This window comes from Dromaius novaehollandiae, chromosome 1 (genome assembly GCF_036370855.1).
Source record: "Dromaius novaehollandiae isolate bDroNov1 chromosome 1, bDroNov1.hap1, whole genome shotgun sequence".
NCBI lineage: Eukaryota > Metazoa > Chordata > Aves > Casuariiformes > Dromaiidae > Dromaius > Dromaius novaehollandiae.
This window is the reverse complement of record NC_088098.1, coordinates 116,322,531-116,345,592: the sequence shown is the minus strand read 5'-3', so window position 1 is coordinate 116,345,592 and position 23,062 is coordinate 116,322,531. Positions and strand designations below refer to the sequence as shown.

Below are 23,062 nucleotides of genomic sequence, written 5' to 3'. Positions count from 1 at the left end.
AAAAGCAGATGCTTGCAAGTCATGGCCTTATGAAAGCAGAAGAATCACGTTCCTCCTAAACATGTGATTTTGAATTTCCAGTTCTGCACTGTAAACATGCTTTCTTTAAACAGATCTTTCTGTAACAAGGACAAGGGCTTCAAGAACTGCCGGAGGCAGAGGGTGCTTCTCTGGGTGCTTGCAATGAGCCTGTCCCAAAATACAAAGTCTGCATTTGGGGCAGTCTGTGTCTGTTCTTTGCAGCTTGTTCCCATCTCTCCTACTGGTCTGAGCCAGAAAGCTGGATGTACATGATTCTGGAATTTTGAAAGACTAAGATCTGGCTATGTAATGCAGGCTCATCTCTAATGTCCATGTACATGGGCTTAATCCAAAACCCTGTGAGGTCGATAGGAGTCTTTCCGAGGCCCTCACTGTGTGTTAGCTTAGACTCACTAGGGCATAGCTTGTTTCCTACCATATGGATGAAACTACTGACCAATTAGTCTAATATCCTGTCTCCAGTGATCAACACCTGATGCTCCACAAGGGAGGGGAAATGTGCTTCTGTACTACTTATGATGTGGCAAACAAGTCATCTGTTGTTTAAAATGGTTGTTTAAATTTAAATAATGTAACAACCCAGCTCTTTAAAATACAGGGAAGTGTATTGCAAAGTGGTGGTTTTTTTAATGCATTTAAATCATGTGCTCGTAGCTTCGGCTTGGGCTCCTGGAGCTTCACAGAAATAGCTGAGCTCCACTGTTGTCTTGTAGATGTCAGCTGTACCCTTCAATTGAATCCAGAGCAGTAATTCAGTCAGGGGCGTTTTTATTCTTTTATATATCAAAAGATTAGCGTCATCATCCTGATAATTGCTGGTGGATTTATTTTTTTTTTTAAGTGGCGGGCTGTAATTTGCATTTGTACTTATTTTTTTGCATCTAGCAGAGCACTGAGTGTTAGCTTGAAAAACAGTCTGCCTCCGCATGCTGGTCTCTCTTGAGAGCCAAGTGAAAAAAAGGTATTTTGAGTATGTTGTGTTGGAAAAGACACGTGCTTTTTTTTCGTTTAAGCAAACTCTTGTGTCCTCCCTTATCCTCAGTAGTGTGTAGGTGGTGCAGTGAGTCTCAGGATTTTGAGCTGGATGCCAAATGGCGATAGCATGGCACCCCTAGCTCTCCTGAAGGTGTTCTTCAATACGTTCGTTAGAGTATTGTTAAGTCTGCCAGGTGCCTCTGCACAAGTGACCCCCGGGTACGGCTAAGAAACTGCTCACAAGGCCAGTCTGTGGAAATCAAGAAGTTTGCAGTAGTATTTCAAGTTCTGCTTTTCCGTGGTTTCTCCGCGTTCCCAAAGCAGAATCACTGTGACTCACAGAGCAACTGTTCTCTGGATGCCCAGGCCAGCACTCTGCTATTCCCATCTTTATGTAACATTTGAACTTACTATACCCAAACAACCAGTTTCTCAGCTCCTTAGCTTGGGGCATCACTTGCAAGTTTGGCTCTTCTAGCTGGGCTGCCAAATGGCAGTCACATTTTGGTAGTTTTGTGTGTGGACATCTAGTAAAAAGATGTTCCAGGAAGCGTGTCTCCAAGCCTGCAAGGTGTGTGGCGGGGTGTCTCGCCGCGCTTTTTGCGCCAGTTCGTATCTGCCATCTCCCTCACCACTCTTTTCGCAGGAGAGGAGCTTGGTGTCCTGATTCTACCTCATGGTGGGAAATCTGCTTAGACTTTGGCCTAAACACTTCAGCTCTGACTGATGTTACATTAATTTCTACTAGAGTTTCCTTATTTGGAAAACACTCCCAAAATGTTTGGTCTGGTAAAGAAAAACAGCTTTTTATGCTGAAAGGCTTGCCACGGGCCATTTTTCAATACCCAAGCTGCTAACCCTTCTGTGATTGAATGGATCATTTCGCTCACTTCTTTTTTCTTCTTGTGTTTTGCTTACTCCTTGCAGATACCGTGCGTCTTTAAGGAAGCATAGGTTTTAACTCCCTTGATCCATTTGCAGGCCCTTATCTGGCCTGCTAAAGGTTATGAGTCAGTTCTAGGATGCCCAGCGTGCTTTCACAGAAACTAGCAGACAGAAAGACCAAACTTTTCAGAAGAAGCAGCTAGGTTTGGAAATCTCAGGTTTTGGGTGTCCAGTTTTGAAGCCTTGTAAAAAAAAAATAAAGCCTTTCACTGGTGCTGGGGATTTATTCTGTGATGATTATGTTGCTTTAAATTATCTCAGATTAAATGCCAAAAAAACATTGGGTACTGTCCCTTTTACTTTTTGATGTTTGATGTCTGAAGAAATGAGTTGAATTACGGTGGGAGGGAAATAGGCTGGCAGCATCAGGGTTGTCCCTGTTGTGGATACACATTGTTACTCTAGTATTTGCCACTTTTTTCATCAGATTCCACTGTGAAATTATGTAAGCAATGACATGGTGGGATTCTGCAACTTTTGATTTTAAAACCATATGGCATTGACAGGTGGCGGCTCGCACAGGGGAATCTGGAGTGAGGAGAAGGACACAGGCCATGTCCAGATCTGCCAGTAAACGGAGAAGCAGGTTTTCTTCTCTTTGGGGGCTGGATACTACCTCAAAGAAAAAGCAAGGGAGGCCAAGCATTAATCAGGTAAGTGGGGTGAAATGTGTGATATTTGCAAGGCTTATTTGATAGCATGCAGAGTGTAGGTCATGCGAAGAGTCACTTATATCAAGCACTGGCACATGCAAACTTCAAGTTGCCTGTTTAATCTTTCACAGTGCGTAGTCCATCCTCTTCAAAAATCAGTTACTGTAATTACAGATAAATATATATAGCAGCTCCTGTTCAAATGAGGTTTGAAGTTCACACCTTCTTTAGCTGAATGGGTTCCATTGCTGCTGTTTCTGCTTTTGCTAGATACTTTCCCTAAGCTCAGGAGTAACAGAGCAGCAGTATAAAACAGACACAATTTTGGAAAAAAAAAAAAAAACCTTGCCTGTTTCTTTAAATTAAAATTTGAATTTGTAGATTATGATCAACATAGCTTAACTTGGGGAAAACTTCCTAACGTAAGAAAAAGCTTTGTATTTAGTAGGGACAGGCCTGGTTTTGCTTCAGATGTTTAAAAAGCAAAATCTGAAATGTTTCCACCCAGTCACTCCCCAGATCTTTTGCTAGAAAATGGGTTTCAGTGTGGTAGAAAGGTACTTCCCTGTTATTCTTTCCAAACATCCCTAATTACAGCTTTCAGTTTTTGAGATCTATACTTCATCTAATTGCAGGAAATGTAGGTTTTTCTTTTCTTCTTTCACTTTTTTGAGGGGAGAAAGGATTGGGGCATGTTTTGTTTTGTGACCTCTGATTTCTTCTTCCTTCTGCTAAAGCAGCAGTGGGTGTTTGTTCTGTTTAGCAGAGGATATACTGTAAAATTGTTTAGCTTGTTTTTAGTGAGACATTAAAAGTTAACTATTAGGTAAACTGGTGGCTGAGCAAAAGCTCTCTGTTTCACTAGAAACTAGCAGATGCCTCCACGAAAAAATTCTGAAGTCTTTGTGCTGGTGCAGTGGCACCCTCGTTGCTGGGTACTTATTTTCTCCAAATCAAGCAAGCCCTGTCCTGAGCTAGGATTCTGTCCATACCGTGACATTAGGTGTTTGTACACTGGATTTTTCCTGAACCCAGCCATTTAAAATTTCCGTAGAGATAAATGTGTTCTTCATGCTTCCTCCCTCCTGCCCTGCATGCACACACACACTTGCATGTACATGCAGACCCCTCACTCCTCCATAGTGCATAGGGATGAAAAGGGATTTTGTTGCAGGTTAAAAAAAAAACATCCTGAAGAGAGTCAAAGAAAAGTGAAGTTTTGGCAAGGTGCCAGTATATCTATAGGTCGTATCTGAATGTATTCCCTCAGCTTGTATGTAGTAGTATGCAAAGTATTTGCAAAATCGAAGCAATGAATTCTAAATTCTTAAAGAGAAGTGACCTTTTCCCATTCTGCATTGTTCCTGCTTCATTTTAGGTACAGTGTAGTTAATAATCAAAACCCACAGCTTGATCATAAACCTGTGGTGACGTGGAATTATAAAACTTAACTTTTCAGTTTTAATTATAAGCTTCTACTGGGATAACTGCCCTGCTTTTATCTCCTGCAGACAGCTGACAGGTAGTGCAGAGCTGTGCACACGGCAGAGCGGGTTGCTGTGTTTTGCAGGTGTGCCAGCCTGATGCAGTCCCACGCTAATTTGAGGTCGATCCTGTAAATATTCCCATTCTGTCATTCCTCATGAGTCCAGTTAAATTTGAGTCTTTGGCTCGTGCTGGATCACATGCTCTTACTTTGTTAGAGCAGAGTTACACTGAGCCCAAACTTGTGGTAGTTGAGTGTTTGCTAAGTGCTTTTTGGAAGTTTATTACAAAAACAGACAGCTGCTGAGCTCCTCTTCTGAAGATTTCATAGTCCTAGCAAAAGCGGATAAGCCTTCATTTCCCCCATTGCACAGATGGGGAAACTGAGCACAAGAGGAGATAAAATTCGTCCAGCTCAACGGAGTAAGTCAATGAAAGACCTGTAAACGCAGTTGGCCTCTAGTCTTTCAGGATCGCATCCCCTCACTAGCTTGTTCTTCACCCTCCCCTTCCTTTTTAACAAGCTGATATTTTCCTCTTCTGTGTTTTTTGAGATGAAAATTTATATTTTTCAGTTTGATTTCCATATTAAGCATTAGCTATATTGTTCTCCCCCCAACGCTTAAGATACAGCACTTCAGTCAAGTGAGGCTGTCATCTGTGCCTCAAATAGTGCAAAGGCGCTTTCATGTTTTAAAACAGCATTGTTCTTCTTCTCAGGTGTTTGGTGAAGGAGTTGATTCGGTAAAGAAATCTCTAGAAGGGATCTTTGATGATACAGTCCCGGATGGCAAGGTAAAACACCCGCTCCCCAGCCAGGCTCCTTCCGACTCACAGCCAGCTTAAATGCAGCTTTGGCAGGCGCTGTGGGACCTCGTTAGGAGGGCAGCTCTACCGTGCGGAGAGCTCTGCTGGCAGTGAAACCGCCGCAGTTCGCTCGGGACATGCAAGGGAGGACAGGGAGCCTCTGGAAGAGAAGTGCACCCTCTGCATGCCGCAGGGCCGGCGGCAGCTCACTGGGGATTTGAGTTGAGGTCCGTGGTCAAACCATTTCATCCTGAGATCAAACGGAGGTGCCAGACCCAGGGGGAATATTAGCACTCAAGGGAAGCACATGCCCACAAAGAAGGACCAGGCTCTGCTGATTCTGCAAAATGACTAATTATGGTGCCCATATGGGGTTTTCATAATTTAGGATTATTGCGGCTAGAAAGCGCAGAGTTTTCTCTGTTTTGTTTTCATATGCTTCTGTGAGCTTCTACTTTGCAGTGACTGTGACAGCTGCTTTCTCTTTGCCTGGCTATAAAACAGCATTAATACAGTGCTAAGGTGCAGATTCTTCATGCAGTGAATATGGATTTAGCTGCATGAGCCCACTTGAAGCAAATAGATATTGTGAATCTCCATCACTTTTTGGAGATTCACACCCTCAGATCTAACTGGGATGTATAAAGCACAGGAAATCCAAAATAAATGCTAGGATGTGCTATTTTGCCATTCCTAGGTGTAGAAACTGTAGAACCTACAACAGTTTTGTTTGTTTTGGATTGGCTAACTGGGAGATATGGTGCATTGAAGTTTTAATTTTAAATCTCTTTTTTAGCCTTATTTTTGTTTTTCTTACATTCTTGGCATTCCCAATAGCCATAGGGTGAAATCCCAGGATAAGTACATTACGCTAGCATAGCTGTGTGGATGGCATGGGGAGGCATACTTTATAGCTGCTCAGGTAAAATACAAAATTTTCTAGGCCAGACAAGCCTTTAATCTACGTTTATGAATAAAATGTCTTCACTGTAAGAGGGCTTTATGCTACAGCATATAACGTTCCTTACGTTTGTTATTGATGAAGTGAGAGGTTGTATTTGGCTGATAGAGTTATAATGGATTTTGTCTGTTTAGAGAGAAAAAGAAGTGGCACTGAGCAGTGTCCATCAGCACAACCCAGACTGTGATATTTGGGTTCATGAGTATTTTACCCCGTCTTGGTTCTGCCTGCCGAACAACCAGCCCGCTCTCACAGTGATCCGTCCCGGGGACGCCACAAGAGACATTCTGGAAATGATTTGCAAGGTAAAGGCTGCGAGCGCTCCCGGGAGGGTGGGGAGGTGTGCACAAGCCAGAGCCCTCTCAGTTGAACATCTTAGTGACTTTTTCATATTCCAGTGCTCAGACAAGATGCTGCGTTTGAGAGGTCAAGAAAAATCTGAATCATACTGAATTATTCAGTAAAATTAAGTTAGCACTGCATACAGGAAAAACTCTTGCAGCTGTAGCTAGACTTGACTTGGGTGAAGGGAGAAAGATGTGAATTGGGTTATGTCTTTCCCATTCTGGATGCTGTGCATGAGCCTATGAAGTGCCTCCACATCCTCACTCTGCTTCTTGCCGCTACCTCTTATCTATCTGCCCACTCTCCCTTCGTCAGAAAAAAACTGTTTTCAGAACACTTCTCCCCTGGCTCTGCCTAAGCCGCTGGCCCTCAGCTAGCTTGCTTTTCTGGAAGCCCCCATGGCCCAGCATTGCAGTCATCTATCTTCCCTGCCAGACCCTGCTGGACTACGGAGCAAGCTTCTGCCAAGCCCTCCCTTCACCTGTTCCCTCCTCCCTTGGAGGAGTGGGATGATATCACCCTTCCCCAGGTGCCAGGCGGTCCCCATTTCCAGGTGTCGTTCCTCCTTTCTTCCCCTGCCGCTTCCTCCCACCCCCGGCAGGTGCGGGGGAGGAATTTCAGAGAGAAAACAGCAGTGGAAGGAATAGGAGAAGTTGCTTGTGTTTGTTGTCAGCATTGCGGAGTCACATTTGCCTCGTGTAGGTGGCGGGAGGGAAGAGAGAAGAAAGCTTTTATCTGCATTTTGGAAGGGGGAAAAAACCCACCTAGATTTCTTTGTAAGATGGAGTATCAGAGACATTTGGCCATTAAAAGAGTTACAGCTCAGCAGTGAAGTTTAAAGCTTTGACAAATTAAATACAAGCTTTCAGTTCTGGCATCCACATAATGTATGCTTTCCACTAAGCAGCTAACTGCAAGCTAGACCCAACTCATGTCACGTGCTGTTCTGAAAACTGAGTCCTCTTTTTGTACAACAACAACAACAAAAGAAGAGAAAACATTTATTGCTATTAAGAGCTTAACTTTGGGGACTTTTGGAACATGTTGCGTATGTTTCTAAAGAAATGGAAGGTGAGAGAAAGGCGTTTGTTTAGAATAATTGCACTGTGCTCATCTCTCTGCCAGGTGCACTATTAAAGACTGCTGCAGCTTGTGAAAGCTCTTCATTGTAGTTAAGAAAAGATGACATTTTTGGAGAGAGACATAACAGGGAAGCTGGATGACACATTATTAGTAATGTTTTATTTTTAGGATTTATATTTTCCTTTGGATAAGATGATTAATTCACTGGGCCAAATCCTTAGCTAGTGTAAGTTGATGTAGCTCCATCACTTTCAATAGGCATCTGGTCTCTCAACTGGTTTTTGATTGTTGTGGGTGGTGTTGTGTGAGGAGATGGGGAGGTGGGTGAGTGTTTGTTTTTGAAAGAGCTGTTATCTATTTCTTTCCTTTCTGTTAGAGTTTTCATTCTGGAAAACACACATAGATGCATTCTTTTCTATAGCAATTAATAATCAATCTCTTTCTTCTGTCTCTTGCATTCAGCTCATTTTTTCCCCTTTAATATCTGATCCACATCATTTCACATCAGTTTGCCATCTGCCATCTGAGAACCAGTCAAGTTCTGGTACAGTAAACATTTCAAGATCTACATTTCATATTATCCTCTTCATGTTTGTAGATGTGGTTAAATCTATCCGTGCTGTTAAACTGAGCTTGATTATTCAATGGGGGAACATTAAGTGCACTCAAGTCGCTGTAGAAAATGTGTTCTTATACTAACATTGCTGCTTGTTATTATATAGTGAGTTAGGTTTTGGAGGCTGTTTCGTGACACTTTTATTATTCAAGATTAGTGGGGGGAGAATCTAAAGCATATTTTGAAGTGGCTTCTTGAAGATTTCTCTAAAGATTTAACTTAATAACATTATTTGGAAGGCAGGAAAAGTCAGTATATACGCATTAAATTGTTTCCTATAGATAATACTTAGCAGTGTGAATATGTGTATATGTATTACTAAAATTTGCATAATGGTATGTGTTAAAATTCAGTAGAAGCACACATGCTGCATATGGATTTAGGCAGAACCCTTATGGAGAGGACAATAGCAAAAGTGGATCATGGAAGATGCTGTGGCATTTAGTCTTTTTACTGGGCTGGGTAAAAAGTGAGAGAGAAGCAAAAAAGGTTCTGTTTCCTCACAATTTACCCTTTTCAAATAGACTCTCGTGAAAGGCAAGAAACAGATTTCTCTTAGGTCTTTGGATCTGTGCTCAAAGTGTCTGCTAAGTCACTTAAGCCCGATACTTTGCAGGCTTGCTTTGATTTTGATCTGGCGCATCTTCTAGTGAAAAAACTTGAGCCACACAGGCACAAAACAGGAGTAATACAGCAGGATCACTCGCGTGTTTCTGTGATGCTGTCATTTCGATGCTAATGAAAGGTTTCCCACATCAAGCTGAAAGAATGTGCATTTAAGTTACATCAGTATAAGGAGGACACGAATTCCCGAAGATGGGAGCACCGTCTGCTACGAGTCCCTTTGCATCCCGATCCTTTGCTAAGGCAGGAGGCCCTCGAGAGAAAGCCAAACCCAGCTATTTCGGACCTGTCTTAAGTCAGTCTGAGTTGCCGTCTGAGGAGCCTGTCCCCCTGCTTTAACAAGGGGGGAGCCTAAATGGATAAATAGTTCAGGTTATGTGCCGAACTTCTACGCTGCTGGGAGCTTGTTGAATTGGATCGCACCCCAGGCTGTAAATTCTTCTTCAAGAGCACGTCAGTTAAGCTATCAAGTTGTGTTTTAAATGGGGTTAGCTGCTTAATTTAGTCCAGACATAGCCAAAGTTATTAGGAGAGAAATAAACCAAGACGCTTATTTGGACTGCTAAAAGGTGTTTTGGGTGGTCTCAGAAGGATATTAATACCATTAAAGCTGTACTGTTTCTGCTCCCACCTTCCCACATATGGATGCAGCCAGACTAGCAACAAAAAAGAGAGGCTGAAGAGTGGCATTTAGGGCTGTCTAGCTATGTCCACTTTAAGAGGACCTTGTCTTTCCACTCCAATAGCAAATCATGCCCCTATTTGAAACAGTTTAACTAATGCAAAATTTCTAGGTAGACAAGCCTCACTGCAGCTATACAAATTTTAATTAACTAAATGCTATGGCTCTTGTGCTGTACCGTTTCAACTTTAATGGTGATGACTTGCATTTCCCGACTTGGATGAGGTTGTACTGCAGTGGATAGATGGCATCCACCACAGCTAATGGTATTTCTTGGAAGTAAGCGAATGGCTCAAAATATGTGAGTTTTATTCAGTGACCCCTTTAGACAATACTGTGCTTTGGAATATATCAGCGTTCTCGTACAGCATCTGTCATCTTTGTGTTTGGCTGCCTCCTAATGTCTAAAACGGCCAGCACGAGTAATTTTCTCCTAAGCAAATGTCCCTGCAAAGACCTACGTGAAAATGGGAGCGCTGGCAGTCTGCTCCAGGCCTGATTCAGTGCCCATATCAGAGCAGGCAGCAGGCCTGTCATTGACTTTTGGGAACTATAGATCAAGCTGACTGTGGGGAAAGCTGCTCTTTCGAGATGGTATCGGAGCAAGAATTGAAGAGCGCATTGCAGGCAGACGTGAACTCACCCTGCCGGCGCCCCGGGGCAGACGGGTGCTCTGAACTGGAGGCCGCGTAGCTGCAGGGCTAGCGCCGTGCCTCCCAGCCCTGCAGGGGGGCCAGGCCATGCTAATTTGGGCTCTGTGCCCTGTTAGTGCAGCTAATGCAGCTTCTGGCCTGGAGCTGTCTCGCACCCAAAAGACTTGAGGCTCAGACTGCATAAATTTGCATCCCTCTACAAGAGACTGTGATTTCTGTTGGCCTTCTAAATAGCCCTCTGGCAAACTGAAAAATGTCTCTTTGCGTATTCACTGTAGTAGAAAGAAGTTCATAATCGCTCTTTGGAAGCTACAAAAATGCACAACTATGGATGGGTGCCTTCTCTGAACCTGGACTTGATTAGATTTCATGTAACATATCAGCCTAACTCTGACTGGCATATAATTTGCTCAGTAGCCTCGTTTGACCTTATGCGAAGGTGATTGAGATGCAGAATATGTGAGAGATCTTTGGCACAAGAGCCCACGGGAAGACAGAACTGAGTGGTAGGAAGAGGCTGCTAGGTTGCCTGCTTCATTTTTCTGCTAGTATATTCCTTCCTTATAATATTTTTCCCTATTAGTTTTGTTTTAAATGGCTCAAGCATTTCACATACTCTCAGTGAGACCTATCACAGAATTTTCCTCCAGACTTCAGCGGTGTAATCTGTGTCTTTATGTCGCTTCTCTATTTCTTTTTTTTATTTATTTAATTCATGTGCAAGATGTTCTTCAGTTTGTGTCTACGAATAATAAACTAACCTGACCAGCAACTAATCTAGGACTCAAATGCATCAGTTTTGAACAATTAAAACTATTTCTGCTTCCTTTTTATTTCTGAGGCTTTTGTATGTCTGTGCATGTAAGAGTGGAAGCTGGTAAAAATGGTCAGTAAACAATGAGTGAAACTCAGGAAATGTTTTTCTAAAAATAAGAGAGAGAAAAAAGGGGAGAGGGGGAGGATCTTCTATATTCAGCTATTTTTATTTTGGCCGTTGACTGTATTTTAAATTACTTTAATTAACTAGATATTTGTCCAGATTACTGAGGTTATCCTGTTTCAGCTACTCAATTCGATATAAGAATAATTTGGTCTTTGAACTGGCCATGTCTGAACCTAGCAATGTGCAGAATGCAGCAATAGGTCTGTCGACTTTTTTTTTATGGTAGCTCTTTTTTATTCATGGGCCAATCCAGACTCTCAGAAATGTTCACCGTTCTCTGAATACTTGCGGAAGGCTTTGTTGGGTCAGCGTGTGATCTTTTCCACAGTCACTTGCTGCCCATTACTCATAATCTGTACTGTGTAATCAGTCAGCTGAGTCTCAGTGTGTCATCTTGGCTTGAATTGGATAGGTGAACTTTTAAAAAACACGAGGTCAACAAATAACGAGTCGGAAATAGCGATGTTCTTGCATGAATTTTCAGATGGACCGTTGCTTTTACTAAAACCTAGGAAACGGTGGGGATTTGGGAATAGAAAATGGTAAGCGAAATATATAAGCCGTATAATAATGGGATTCTGAAAGTGACAGTGAGGTGAATTTACCTCCTGTATTTGTGAATCACTTTGGGTTTTTTCATTAGCTTTAGTCAACAGTTTATGGACTCCGGAAAGTAGCTTCTGAATGACATCCTTTGTGTTTATCATCATTCTAATGTGTTTTGATTACACACTGCATTAACCTCTGCTTATATTGAGCTTATTAATCGTGCTGAGAAAAGGTTGTTAACATCTCCCAGACCAAATGCCATCTCCTCAGCTAATTATAACTAATTCATTAAAATGGTGTGATCTGTTTTCACTGGGACGTAATCCAGTATGCAACTCTTGGCTTCTTTTAGCTTTTTAAAGCTAACCTATCCTGTGCTGTTTTGAATTTAGAGGACATATACAGGTATTTTTATATAACCTTGCTTGAAATTTTCCACACCATACCTACTTGCTAAATTATGAAGATGTTAAAAACTAAAACAAACAGGAAAAAAAAATCTCTTGTCACTTTTTTTTATTGTTAGCAGAACATTTATTTTCCTCCTTGCCATTTTAAATGCACTTGGTATACAAAAGTATGCTCTGCTTCTTCTGCTTTAATCAAGTTTGCTTAGCTTGGCAATAGCCTAGGATGGAGTGGAAGTGCCAAATAAGCAGAACCGAAGGGGCTGTGTAGAGTAATAGCACTGCCCTTGATATGAACATTTCATGAATATTTAATTTCTGGGGAAGAGGAGAATGTTCAGGTTCTTGTTTAGGTCAGGAAATCCTCAGGCTTCTTATGAGAGGTGTTGCTGGGGCAGCCCCACTTTTTTCTCTCTGTGACTGTCACTCCACTCTATAATTGTAGATAATTTGAACCATTGCTTTTCTCTTCTAAATCCTCTTCTACACTTCTTGCAGGCACACCAGCTGGATCACTCTGCTCACTACCTGCGTCTTAAATTCCTGATCGAAAACCAGATTCAATTTTATGTACCAAAGCCAGAAGAGGATATCTATGAACTGGTAATGCTACCTACAGAGCAAAATTAAATGACACTTTGTAGGACACTATTAACTAATGTTTATCTGATATTTGTGATTTGCAGAGTTATGCTTTTTAACTTACAATTAGAGTGCTTTGCTGGCCATAGCAGATTGGCCTGCAGTAAAGCAATTTCACAAGACATTCCATCTTCAGAAAAGAGCTGATGTTTTGCTTGTGTGTGCGTGTGCCTGTGTGTGTGTGTGAGTCTCATTTGCTTTACAGTCATACCGTTGAGGCCTGAATATTCCTTGTTTAGATTGCTTTGTCTGACTTTTTAAAGGGGATGTATGTGCATAAGTTGTTTTTTTTTTCTAACTGGAAAAGTAAAAGTTGAGGTTAAAAAGCTCCAGAGTTGTGTGTGAAAATGTGCTTTCCTAATTGCTTCAGTGGGATGTTTTCATACCATGCATCTCAAAGACAGACTTCAAAGGAATTCTGAAATGAGAGATTAAAAAAAAAAAGACCAAACAGAATTAGTGTCATGTTTTAAGTCTGTAATTTTACACATGCACACTGTAAAGCTTTTTAAAGTCTTTTTTATTGGTAGCTGTTTTATTTATAAAAAGCAAAACTTTGCCAATTATGAATGCTCTTGTTCATTTAGTAATGAAGTTCTGGGGTTTGCCATTATCACTGTTAAGAAAAAGAATCGGTGAGAAATAGTGTTAGTGGAGCACTCATACTGGGAAATGAAACACAAACTGGGAAGAACTAAAACTCAGAGGGGTTAGATTTTAGCTTTCTTTGCCTGGAGGAACTTTCATGACTTTTCTGATGCTGAGGGAATATAGAGTTGACATAGTCATCAGTTACTGTTTATTCTGAAAACGTGAAATTAAGCCAAAACTTTACAGTCAGAGAGACTATATGCATGCTGAAAGATCATAGTATAGATAGGTGCTGCCGGATCATACCTAACCTAATATCGTGAAGACTACTTGCATTTGTGAGATTGCCTGTTTGTGTGTGTGTGTGTGTGTGTGTGTGTGTGGTTATGTCATAGGAAAATCTGAATTATTTTTATTCAAGTGTTTGATTAAATGACTCTCTTGCAATATGCTATAATAACACCTGCATTTTTGTACTCTGCTGAATAGCTGTTTATAGTATTATTTAATGTCGATGGCACCTTGCTAGAGCTACCTTCCTTCTAATAAAGTGCTTTTAAAATACATTACTGAAGAAAAGGTAAACATAATTTCTTAGGATGGTATTCCTTTTTCTTGCAGAGCAAATCAGCTGCTGAATTTAAGTCAGAAATGGAGATTAAATATCTATTTTCCATTCCTCCCCAAAACGTTTTAGATGATGCTTTGTACTCTAACATCATCTTCTAAGAATTCACAAGCTCACTTTATTAAGTGTTAAAAATTATTACTAAGGGCTCAGGGGGAGGATATTTAGCGTTAGGTGTTCTACCAGACAATAATACCTTTAAAGTACCTTTTATTGTAAAATAAGTGTTGGAATGTTTTGGCTGAAGCTCAGCATGCTAGACTTTCTACTTTTGGGAAGAATTAGGTGGCACTGTTGTGTTAAGCAACACACTGCTTTAATTAGGAACCAGGAGACCCGAGGCCTCCCCGAAGATCTCGCTGGTAGGATGAGGCTAGGGTGAAGGCACTGGGGCTGCCACCCCGTGCTGCTATTAAATCTCTCCGTGCAGAGCAAAGACGAGTTGGTGCCTTTGTCGTCCGAGGCAGGGAGACTGCTTTGGACCACCATCCTTTGGAGCGACACCGTCACCGTCTCCCCGCAGAGACCTGCGGTGCCTCCAGGGCCGTTGGCGGCACGGCGTCAGGTGCCCTGGCCCCAAATATTCAGCCTGCCTTCAGCGTCGGCGCAGCAGGTCCTTATGGCACAGAGATGCATGCGCTGCTGCCTGGACCAGCGCTCCGGTTCGCACGGCTCAGCTGAAGCCTGCAGATCCCAGTTATTTGCCTCCCTTTTTGTAGAGGTTCTTGCTTGGAATGGCACTTTGGGATGTGGAGAGTGAGGGGCTCCCGTGTCCCCGTCACAGCGTGGCGGCCCTCCCTGCTAGCTCCAGATCGTGCAGGATGGATCCCGCTCCTCAGGATAGCTGCCTTGTTTAGATGCTGCCCGGATCAGATGCAATTTTTGTTCTGAAAATACTGCTTCTGAAGAATTCTTGGAAGCTATTTTTGCTCCTTTTTTTCTGCTTGTCTTTTTAAAACCTCTACCGAAATCTGGCGGAGATTTTTGTAAAAATCATTTGACTTTTTAAAAAGCTTTTAATAATAAGTTCCTGTACTTGAAAACTGCATTTTAAGCATATTGCTAGAAAGGCATCCTCATTGAATTTTACAACACTGCCATACCCAAGCATTTAAGTGGGCATATAACTGTTCTGTAATACATAATATTTGCAATTAAACACGTGCAAAGAGTCAATAGAAGCTGGAGATAAAATTAATATTTACCCGCAGGCTGCCAGTCACCTGTGGGTGTGATTTTTTTGTTTTTTCCAAAGAAGAAAGGATGGTTTGGTACTTAAGTTCTGGCCTGTGCTATGGAAAAACAACTTCAAACCTGTGCTGAGCCACAGGCTTTGGGTACATCAGGGCTGACTGCCAAAGATGTCAGGTCAGGGCCTCTAAATATCTGGCCCAGGTGACTTTGTCTGGAAAAATGGAATTTCCGTATCTCAAACGGTGTGACAGGCACCAATACAAGGGTATTTGTTAGAACCGGAATATAATTGTATGCGACACAAGGCACAAGAGTGTAAGTGATTTAAAAGCACAATTCCTGTTAACTTAAGCTGCAAACTCTGACGGAGGGATATAGCCCTGTAGAAGTGTTGCTAAGCACCTGAAGGGCAGAGTGATTTGGGAGTTTGTGTTTAGGCTTCTAGATTATTACTTGGAGCTGTGACTTTGTTCTGGTCTCTCAGTGAAGGTGTTTATGATGATTTCAAAGACTGGGGGCGGGGTTCAGTACAAATAAACATGTTAAAGGTGCAACTTCTTGCTGAAAAAAAGAACTGTATATAAAATCTGAGAGTCTTATAATTAAGAAATGGATTTAAGAAGCAAAATTCATATGTGCAATTTTAGGACTATAAAAATAATTAAATTCCTGCAATGTCTTGTTAAAATAATATGAGTAGTAAATGTTAAATAATGACTAGTTATTAAATATAGAAACAGGATTGGAAACCCTATTTCTTGTGCACTCAAAATTGCATTGACTGAATAAAATAGATGTATCCTTGCCTTTATGTTGGCAGTAGAAAAACACCATTTTCTTCTCTTTAAATGTGTTCCTAACAGTAAAGCATAGTTGCACTACTAACACATTTCACAGGTGTGGAGAAAATTACTCAATAAATAAATAATGACCACAGTGCCTTTCTTTCTCCTGTAATTAAAAAAAAAAAAAAAAGTGTTCAAAGTGAGTACAATAAACCTGTCCTCTCATGATAACATATTATTGTTTTCTGTTTTTTTCTATTCAGCTATACAAAGAAATAGAAATCTGTCAGAAAATTACTCAGCATATTCGAATAGAGAAGTCTGATGCATCCTCTGATATTTATGGTAAGCTTCTCTCCCTGATCTGTTTCTGCCTTCCTGCCAAGTCAATTCTGGTGTGAGCAGGCTCTTACTTACTATTCATTAATATACCTGGAAGGCCTGTTGAACAAAATACGAACAGCATATCCGATTTCTGCGCCATCCACAGCAAGGCAGCTCCCCTGTCCTGAAGCAGGATGGGTTTTATTTGTGATGCACCAAACACAGTTTCTCCTGGTGCTTGAACCAGGTAGGATGCGTCGCTCTGAAGAAAGTTACAGTGGCAGGAAGGACAGATGTTTTCTTGGTTTTGCAGTTTCTCGAAGCACAGCATACAGAGGTTGTGCAACCAAGGCATGTGCATGGCTCTACCGCTGCTCGGCGTGGAAGAAAACAGCATCTGGCTTTTGCGGGTGGTCACCCGCAATGCGAATATCTCTTTTAAGGCATTCGGGGCAGCTTCACAGCGTGCCCAGCGCAGAGCTGAGGTTGCAGCGAGGACACAGCGGGCTCCCCCCTTGCATCTGGGTGCGCGGCCGCCTCTGGCCAGCCCCTCAGGGCGCTCGCTGAGGTGGGCAGCTGCTGCAGGAAAGGCTTGTTGGCCCTTTCACCGTCCTGCCATCAGCACCCACCGAGGGTCCCCGTTTCACCCAGCTGTTCCTGAGGTTTGGTTAACAGGGATGTGGTGCGCGCTGCCCTCGCGAGGAACCCCCATGGGCTTCTCAAACCAGAATTTGACATGTCGTATACATAATTCTGTAACTACATATATGCGTAATTACGTGCAGTGTAATTTCAGCAAAATCCCTAGTTTTTATATCGGGGGTGCTCATAGTTTTTACCTTTCCAGTATGTGAAGTTCTAGACCTTCAGCCCAGTGAGTTTGCCCTTTGGTCTGGCAATTACAGTTCTGCTGTGTTTTTTTTAAATTATTTATGCAATCTACCCTACAGGCAACCAATCTGCATCTTTTAGTGTTTATCTAAATATTCTGTTTTAATGACTAGAATAATTCTGAATCCCCAAATGGCTTATTATACAGCTGCAGGCCATTTGAATATTGAGCTCTGCTACAAAGCAGTGATACTGACTGCGGTTTGAATACTGAAGGCCTAAGAAAGAAATAGTAAGTAGCACAGCAATGGCCCTAGGTTCAATAATTATGCTGTACCTGAAAGCACTGCAAGAGTTAGGGGTGTCATGGCATTTCCTGTTTATTCCTTTCCTTTCTTTTTTTTTTTGTAAGTGAAAGAAGGGAAAGACAATGAAATGCACTGTGATGTCCTGTGAAATGAGCTGTTTGAGACATGGGATGTAGCATATCATTTCAGTGGCCCTGAGCCTGCACAGAGTGAATGCATCAGAGCTGACTCTGAGAGTCTCGTTGAAAGAAATGGCAAAACTTACATGCTTACTGTATGTATCTTATAGAAACGGTGCTCTGTGTTCGTACAGTGACAAGTGTGTACTGAAATACTTCAACGTGGGGGACAGAAGTAAGGTGATACAGCTGTGCTGATCGTGCCTTGGTGCCTGGTGTAAGCTAGGGTTCGTTTTGAGATCCTTTCCAGTTGCATATGTTAAGTACGTTTGAGTTTTTAGTACTTACATTGTCTCTTTGCAGAATTAACATTGGCAATATGTACTTTTACAATCTAGAGAGAAAGCTAAGTACATTCATGAGCTATGGCAACACAAAGATCAGAGCTTTATTGTCTTGGCATAGATTCTTTTAAGAAGACTGCTTAAGGGTTCTTGCTACTGGTTTTGTTTTTCTAAAAATCTTAATCAATAATATGACTGCACAGTCTCAAAGCATCTAAGCACCCACATAAGCCTTTCTGTGAGCAGGGATGCTTTTGGGATTGGTTCTTAATTAGCTGGGCAGCACTTGAGGCTCAGCCCCTCACAAGAATTTCAACAAGTGCATGGGACTGGGTCAAGAACCAGTACCACAATCGGAAGTCTGAGGTGCTAAAAGATTTTTTATTCTGATGATTACTTGTTTTTTCTGTTCAGCTTCATTCAACTCTTTTCATCCTTCTTGCACATTTTAAAAACATAGGCCCAAATTCCCTGTACATGGATTTCTCCAGAAGAACTGGAAAAATGTTCATTTTGAAAATGTATAAGATTATGAAAATCGTCAGTGACATTACCTGTTGCTGTTGCTAGCAGTACAGCTATAGCAATAATAATACTTGTAAATCAACTTGAATTTTTAAGATACTTCAGAAGCAGCTATTAATTAATCCTGACAATGTAGACTTAGTGCTGTTATGTCCATTTAACAGACATGGTATCAAAGGTAGAGAGGTGAAATGCTTTGATTAAGGATACAATTAGACAAGCCAGTTCAGCTCACTAGTCTGGCAGAAAAGTAAAATACTAGAAGTGAATAGCTTTCTGCTGGCTTTGCAAGCTGTTCAGACCAGCTAAGACTTTCTGGTGGCAGGGAAAGAGCAGAGCTGCTCCTTTGGGCATGAGCTGGCCTTCAGGGGGGCTTTGCCATCATGTCTGAGCACACCTTGAGTTCAAGTGACGTAAAGAGGACAGAGCAGAGCATTTCAGGGAGAGCTTAGCTAGGGACATTGTGCAGTATCTCTACTCCCACTAGTGTCCTTATGGTAAGAGACACTCCTGAAGCATCTGGCTAGCCTGTTGGACCTTGTCATTATTAGATTTGTCACCTTGTTGCTGTTGATGTTGCTGGGCACATATGTACTTGCTTGCTTTCACTTGTACCAGCCTCTCTGCACAAGGTTGTGTGGGCAGAAGTCACAGAGCACCAGTAATAAGAGCTTGTTGCTTCCAGTCACTGTATGTACATACATACATATCTCTACTGGCATTTTTGTTAGCAACTATATTTCTCAGGGAGCCTAGGTCATTTTGTGAAGGTGGATTTGCTCAGGTGTTGTGCTGGTTTTGTGTGCCATGTACGTTTTTAGAAACTGACTTTTGTCCTCCTGTTATCAAAACTTTATAGTGAAGAATAGGCTCTGTCTGGGATACCACCCATCTTTTTAGACCTGTGTTTCAGCGTCGGTGCATGGTTTGATAATAATCTTCTTGGCAGTGATGCCAGCTTATGCAATTGCTGCCACTTGTTCTCACTTCTGCCATTCCTCTCATGCAATGCTAGTACAAGTGTTTGTGTGGAGCACCTGGAGAATTCATCCAGATGAAAACTGTACATACGTGCATCACAGACTATACATGTGTACACATAAACTATACCTACATATACACGTGTATACATATATACCCACACACATACCCACATTATATATATATATGTATGTATGTATGTATGTACGTATATATATACACACATATTATGTATTTGACCAAGATCTGTCTCATCTGGGTGAGTTCCTTGTTCTGGTTTATTGCATGGCTGTGAAAGCACTGGGACCAGCATTGCAGAGGGAAGGCAATGCTGCTTCCAACTGTCTACCAGCCCCAGCTGCTATCACAGCTGCAGAAGTAAACACTGTTTAGCAACACCTGGGATATGGTCACATACCCTGTCTGCAGAGGACCTAAGAGGACCTAAGTGTACTTGTGAGATGACCACTTTGAGGCTGTTACCAATTGCATCACTGATCTCTTAGAGCAGCTGATCTTAGACAACACACATAATTGCTCCCTACACCCATTCTGGCACTAATTACTGCTCTGTATTTTTTTTTTTTGACTGAAACCCAAAGTAGAAAGCAACTACACATGCACTTATCCCTGACAGACTGATGGATGTAGTTGTCCTCTCATAGAAGAGAAATGGAGCTTTGGGCCAGGCTGGGTGTGCTAAACTCGTCACAGTTTAGCTACAGCAAGAATTTGAGATGCAGCCCAGCCTTGTTTTAACTGAATGGTGGTTTGAGTGACGGTAATGCTGTAAAACAACATTTGCATTTCAAAAGGGTGAGTGTAATAGCAACTGATAATTCCTGCTGACTCAAACTGCAGTCTTGGGCGAAATGCATCGCTATGCTTCTGGTTTAGGATTTTGCAGGTAAGCTTTGCATTGATGACAACCAATAGTTACTATATTTTACATGTATTCTCTTGTTTAGTCAAGAGTTTTTCTCTCCCCTGAAGTTGGTGTGTTGAGTAAGCGTCACAACGTTCATTTTAGTCAGAGCTGAGAAGTCCACATACAGATTCCAAGTAGCTCAGTAAGTCATGGATCACCATATGCTGCTAACTTTGAGGCTGCCACATTCTTCCCCCTCCCTTTTTTTTTTCTTTTAAATGATACATGAAAAAATAACTTCTCATCCATAGACATCAACTTAAGGGGAGTCCTAAGTAAGAATAGGCTCTCAGCACATCTGTTTCCTCTTGGCTGGTAGCTGATTCCGTGTCGAACAAATGTCTCCCCCAACAGGTTTATAAATGTTTTTCTGGATGGAAAAAAAAAGAGAGCAAATGGTTGCCTACACCAGTTTAGGGAGTAATGAAGTTTCTGAAAGACAAATGTTCTACTTTAGATAATTCTCAACAGTAAATAAATAAAACCTGTTTAACTAAACACAGTTTACTTTACACATTGTTATCTTACACTATGTCAGATCCAAATGGCAAGAAAATCACCGATAGCAGATGTAACAGTACCATTTGCACTGTTAAAATTAGGCTATGTCAATACTTCCATTATAAGGCTGTTCTGTGGGTTTATAACGTAGCTATAAAATGTGCGCCGAGCTGAGACTTGGCAAGTAACAAGTCATGCAAGGAGCAGCTGAGAAAAGAAAGGGGGAGAAGGGGAGGCAGCATTTTTACAAACTTGTCTAGTCCAGGAAATTCAAAAATTAAGAGCTGACATTCTGCTGTTGTGCGGCACTGTTCTGCCTTGTGTGGGTTGAGGATGGCATGCCAGCCGTAATTCTTCGCTTCCTGGCTTGCGTTGTGCAGCTTTTGTCTGCACAAAGTAAACTTTTTGAAATGACCTTTTGTGGCAAGAGAATTTGAAGTGTGTTCAACGCTTTGCAGCTGTGATAGCCTCAAATAAAACTGCAAATGATTTATATAAACTCAGAAATTAAAATGAGTTTTTTCTTATAGCAGCTTCTATATTTTAACTTTCCCTTTACATTTGTAAAGTTTTAAGAGAAGGGAGGAAGTCTAGTGCTGAAAACCTTCCTTACACAAGCAGTGTTTGTGATTGCGTGGCATGGGTGTACTTCCATGAATAAAGGCTAGCTATGTAAGTAAGGCTGTTAGGAGTGGGCTACCGCTCTGTCAAGAATTCTGCTCACTGTGGAGAAAACAGCCTTATCAGTGGAGCACACAGCGATTAGGGCATGCCGAAAATGATTAGCTTATTCTAACCATGTTGCTGCATACCTCCCTAGGCTTCTCGCTGTCCTCTGTGGAAGAAGAAGGGATTCGTCGGCTCTACGTGAACGGTGTCAAAGAGACGGGTCTGGCTTTCAAGAAAGGTAAAGACACCTCCCTGTTTTAAAATGCTTTTGTTATCGTTTCTTTGTTTGTTTGTTTTCCTAGTGTAGACCATGAGCTTATTGATATGGCAGTTTTACAAGCACATCAAACCAGGATCCCTGGCCCAAAGACATTATGGTCTTTTGGGAAGAGCCTGAAATACCCTTCTGTCTGCTCTTAGGATCAACTATGCTCTATAGTCAACCTCTTTTAATTTTGAGTTGTTATGTATGTAGCAAGGTCAGCATGTCCCTTGCATCTAGAAAGAGAAGCAGGGCCCATCTCAAGTCAGTTGCTGGGAGATAAACAGGTAAAATAAACGTCGCTTAGTTGCCTTTGGTGGCTGGGACTTTAATATTGCTTCCAGTTATCACTGGAAGCATGGCAGCACTTGGACCAGAAGACAGTAGAGATAACTAGCTCACCAGGCTAGTCCTAGTGCAGAACAGGGTATGGTTTCGCTGCAGCTTAACCAAGCTGAAGTCATCCCTGACACTGTCATGCCCTTACCTCTTTTCCCACTGTTGATCACCCACTTTATTGCCCTCTCTGATATACTGGCACTGCTGTTCATCCAGTCACGGGATGGGCTGGTCAGGGAGCTGGGCCCGCTGAAATCTAACCAGGTTTTTAAGAGTAGTAAGGGGAGCGTGAAGAGTCAGAAGACTGTTGTCTCGTCATAACCCATAAGTGTATGCAGAGTCCTCAAAAACACCTTCAGCGTTTTCTTGGCAAGTGATTACATGCTACTGCAAAGCTTATTCAACAGTTTGCTGTTGCTGAAAGCAAAGTGGGCTATTCTCCCTCAAAATGCTCCAGCCCTGTGCCTTGTGCTGACTCTTTGCTGAGCCAGTTCAGCTCACTGACTTGACAGAAAGCTGCTGATATAGAAATATGTGATGACTGGTCTTCTGACCCCTAAGCAAATGGAGTTGGCTCGTGTTACAGTGAAGCAAGTGCCAGAAGTGGCACCGCGGAGCGGCAGGTCTGCATGGACAGAAATCGGGAGGGAAGAAGCAGAGGAAAGGGGAGGGGGACAGTCCGTTTTGGCTGCAGGGAGCCTGTAGCGTTTAACCATACCATAAGAAAATGGCGTTGGTAGTTCTGGAGGCTTCTGCCCATGTCGATGAAGCAGGAAAAGACGGTCTTTCCCTCTCCTGTCCCTCATTACCCCCCTCGCCCCCATGCTAGCAGTGGCGATTCCCTGGCTGATCAGGACGGGGGATCTACCAAAAGCCCTGAACTCTGAGGCGGCTCCCTGCCAGCCTGCAGCAGGGAAATAAAAGTCTGAGGGCATCTTGTGGGGAGCAGAGAGAGTATTATGGTCGGGGGTGGGGGGAGTTCTCAGCAAGGCTTCCTTATTTTACTTATAGAAAATGTTTGAACAAGAATTTAAATAAATGCACGAACACAGGCTGCCTCCTGTGGGGCCGAAATGCTAAAACAAGCTTGCAATGATATTTTGCTCTTCATAATTGATTTAAAAAGTCACGTCTGTGTGAACAGTCTTTGATAGGATATTTTCACAAGATATCCACAGTTAGCAGAGAGCAGGGAGGAAAACTCGCTCTTCCTCCCATTATTTACATTTATGTTTGCATTTGACAGCACTTCCTATAATAAGTTTAATCAGAAGAGTTACAGTATTTTCAATGTTTTTTTCCAATTAATTTCTCCTAATTA

The 23,062-nt window shown here is 42.0% G+C and overlaps 1 protein-coding gene across 15 annotated transcripts in view; it reads left to right on the top strand.

Moving 5' to 3' along the window:
- Positions 1–23,062, top strand: part of TIAM1 (TIAM Rac1 associated GEF 1) — a 201,776-nt gene that overhangs the window by 141,085 nt on the left and 37,629 nt on the right. For all 15 annotated transcript variants that reach the window (XM_064524046.1, XM_064524061.1, XM_064524057.1 and 12 more), the window contains 6 exons: positions 2,469–2,615; positions 4,821–4,895; positions 6,003–6,173; positions 12,269–12,373; positions 15,874–15,955; positions 21,292–21,378. In XM_064524046.1, the coding sequence (XP_064380116.1) occupies positions 2,469–2,615; positions 4,821–4,895; positions 6,003–6,173; positions 12,269–12,373; positions 15,874–15,955; positions 21,292–21,378 (667 nt within the window). The remainder of the gene's footprint in view (positions 1–2,468; positions 2,616–4,820; positions 4,896–6,002; positions 6,174–12,268; positions 12,374–15,873; positions 15,956–21,291; positions 21,379–23,062) is intronic.